This window comes from Populus nigra, chromosome 3 (assembly GCF_951802175.1).
Source record: "Populus nigra chromosome 3, ddPopNigr1.1, whole genome shotgun sequence".
NCBI classification, from domain to species: Eukaryota; Viridiplantae; Streptophyta; class Magnoliopsida; order Malpighiales; family Salicaceae; genus Populus; species Populus nigra.
The window spans coordinates 7,367,183-7,370,686 of NC_084854.1; the positions used below are offsets into that span (position 1 = coordinate 7,367,183).

Sequence of the window (3,504 nt, forward strand, 5' to 3'; positions counted from 1 at the left end):
TAAGTAATTGATATAATGAAATTGTTAATAAAAGGGAAAGTGAAATATTAGTAGGTATATATATATATATATATATATATATATATCGTTTACCTAGAAAAGTAATGTATGGTAGCTACTGGTATAAATAAAGGATTTTTTTTAAAAAAAATTCAGACTACCCACTCCCATCATTTTGTATTCTGCGTCCCTATCGCTTCCATCCTGGCAGTTCTCGTCCGTACCCTGTCCCCTTCTCCTCCGTGATCCCCCACTTACCTGCAACCCTTTTCGCCAGTCACTCGCACGTGCCTCCCCACCTGCATATCCCCTCTAACCATAAGTATCACGACGACTACCCTTCCTATTCCCTTTGCTTTGTGGGTGCAACAAAATAAATAATAATAATAAAAAAGTTAGAGAGAGAGAGAGAGAAAGAAACTAATATGTGTTATTATTAATTAATAAAGCATTTACTTTTTATTTTTTTCCTTGTTCTTTGTTTTTGTAGTGGTATATAGCAAGTAGTATTGGGGTCTTTGCACTATCTTTATTAATTCTCTCTCTCTCTCTCCATATTTGTAAAATTCTGACCTTCCCTTGAAAATTCACTTCTTGGTTGTGGGTTAGTCTGGTTTCTTTGTTTGATCAAATCTTCTTAAGGCAAGGAGACAGATAGCAAAATCTTATCTTGCACCTAGCTATGAGGATCAGGAAAAGACAGGTTCCCTTACCTCTATCTTCTCTTTCTCCTGTACCTCTCTCAGATCCCCAGTTTAGCCAGTCTCCTGTGGTGCAACTTCAACTACACAACAACCCACTTCAAAATCTCCCTCAAGAACCTCATACACTTGCTTGCTTTGATTCCCACCCACCTCATCAACCAAATCAACCGATCGGAGGTGGAAGTAGTGGCCTAGATTGCTCGGATGCGGCTGTAGCACAACAAGAAAAGAAGGTAAGCGGTGATTGTTAATTTTTGGTAGGTGGAAAAAAGAAAAATTCTATACCCTTTTTAATATTTCTTGTTCTTGAGTTCATTTGGTAGGTCTTGTAATATAGGAGTGCACTTGTGTTCAGTATAACGTAAAAAAGGCAATTTGTTGGATTTACCCTGCGTGGTTAATTTTGCACCCCATAAGAGTTACATTAGACAATAAAGTCTGATTGACTGGATCCTCTATTTGTTGTGATTTCTTTGTGTAGATTATGTTGGAGAAAGATGAGAGGGGGAGAGAAGGAGAGAGGAGTAATGATACCAGGTAAGAAAGAAGACATAAAGTTAAAAGTCCATGTTGTTCTCTTCTTTCATGAAATCTTGTAGTAAAAGAGGGTGAAAAGAGAGAGAGGACCCCGTATTTGTTTTACCAGAAAAATAAATAAATAAAAGATATACTGTGACTAATAATTAAGTAGTGGAAATACTGTTCAAGTGTTTTATTCTTTCTTTTATCAGCTTTGGCTAGCAACCATTCCTTACCATCTAATCTAAATTATCCAATCTAGGTAGTCTTCTTCTTCTTCTTTTTCTCGCTCTATTTTGGCCAACTAATATGCCTATGCGGTGCATGTTAGCATGGGATGCTGGTCCCCGTTTCTAATATGTATACACATTTTTGCACTCATTTTTTTTTCCTTACTGGCTACTAGCATTTGTTTTCTCTAGCTGTAAATTTCATATGTGTGGTTATGGATCTTCTTGATCTAGTTATTGCTTTTAGGAAGGGAAGTTTAATGGGTGCAGAAATTGAAACTATGAATCTTACACCATCAAGTTCTTCCCGTCAAGGTAAAAATCCTCCCATTTCCGAAACGCGTGGAAGTTATATTTTGCTATTTATTTTATTGTTGTTGTTGTGTGATTGCAATATAGGAGTTGGGATGTGGGGTGAGGGAGAGAAAGCATTTCCGTTAAAGAAGAGAAGAGGAAGCTTCGAAAGACGATCAGATGATGATGAAATAATGATGGTGAAAGAAAAGAAAATGAAGATAAAGATGAACAAGATATGTGTGCAGCAAAAAGGCAATAACAAAGAAGAAGAAGATGATGATGATGAAGAAGAAGAAGAAGAAGAAGAAAGTAAGGAAATCATCAAAGAGGGTGCTGATGATACTACCAATAATACTAGTGCAAGAAAGAAAGCTAGAGGTGGTGCACTTATGGAAGGATCGAGATGCAGTCGCGTAAATGGGAGAGGATGGAGATGTTGCCAACAAACTCTTGTGGGATACTCACTTTGTGAGCATCACTTGGGAAAAGGAAGGCTGAGAAGCATGAGTAGCGTTCGAAGCCGTTCCATGGCTCGCACTGCACCAAAGAAGGCCGAGTCCAAGCCATTATCAAGCTCCTCATTGTCATTAGAGGAAAAGGAAACAAAACGTGTATCATCTGATCATACTAAACTTGATGGTAATCCAAATGAAGATGGAGATCACAAGAAACCTTTAATGATAGCAAAGAAGAAGGTGAAGCTTGGTATGGTCAAAGCTCGATCAATTAGCAGTTTGTTGGGTCAAGCAAATTATGGCATTGCAGTATCAGAGGATAGCAAGTAGAGGATACATAAAGAAGGCAGAATCTGCATCAATTCATGTTCTTGAAATGAAAGTTGAGAGATGAGTTTATGTTGAGTGCAGTTTTTGGTTCCTTCTCTTCTCTGTTTGAGTCTCTCAATGAAGAAGAATTAAAGGCTGTTTGATGAAGTGCTGTTTATCTACCATTTTCATTTTAATGTTTATGCTGTAAGCACGATATTTATAAAAATAAACAAGTGATTAACCAAAAAATATTTTGTATTAAATCAAGTAGCTAGATAGATGTTTATTTTGGGTTCAATGTATATAAATTGCCGTAGATCATGCAGAATACTTTTGTTGACAATTTTATATCATATGGGGAACCCCACCTGCAAGAGAGTATTATATGATTCTAGCTCAATAAAATGGCAACTGTATGGCTTTTGGCCATGGTAATTAAACAGCAGTTGAGCGTTGGATATATCCATTCTAAAGGTTTGAAATCTAAATATGATTTTAAAAGAAATTTATATTTAAATTAGATATAGAAAAATAAATAGATTGAAAATATAGTCACCATTATAAAATTATAAAATACAAATAAAAATATCGATAAAAATAATATTATCAATAAATTACAATGACATTTACTGATAAAACATGACGTCACTATTTCCCTCGGTATTCATCAATAAAAATTTTATGTTGGTGAATAGCAAAAGAATTATAGTTGGAAATCAAGGAATGAAAAAATAGAAAAATAATGTATCAGTATTACAGATGGAATTACTGATGAAATATATTCGTTGCTAATATACCTATCAGTGAATTCATCGCTAATATACCTATCAGTGAATTCATCAATAATATTTAAGTTACAACTTTGGCAAATAACCCCTCTCTTTCTCTCCCTCATTTCCTTTTCTTTTTCTTCCTTTTTATTCTGTATAAAACAACACACAACATCCTTGCCCCTTTATTTTTTACAAATCAAACTCCAATCATAAC

At 35.2% G+C, this 3,504-nt stretch overlaps 1 protein-coding gene across 2 annotated transcripts; it reads left to right on the forward strand.

Moving 5' to 3' along the window:
- Positions 1-364: 364 nt before the first annotated feature.
- Positions 365-2,780, forward strand: LOC133688056 (uncharacterized). 2 transcript variants are annotated; one of them, XM_062107439.1, is made up of 4 exons: positions 368-937; positions 1,186-1,241; positions 1,701-1,768; positions 1,853-2,780. In XM_062107439.1, exons 1-4 carry the CDS (start codon positions 683-685, stop codon positions 2,533-2,535), a joined length of 1,062 nt encoding a protein of 353 aa, XP_061963423.1. In that variant the 5' UTR covers positions 368-682; the 3' UTR covers positions 2,536-2,780. The 2 variants fall into 2 exon arrangements, with proteins under 2 accessions (XP_061963422.1, XP_061963423.1); XM_062107438.1 differs by having other exon boundaries at positions 365-937; positions 1,701-2,780.
- Positions 2,781-3,504: the final 724 nt, after the last annotated feature.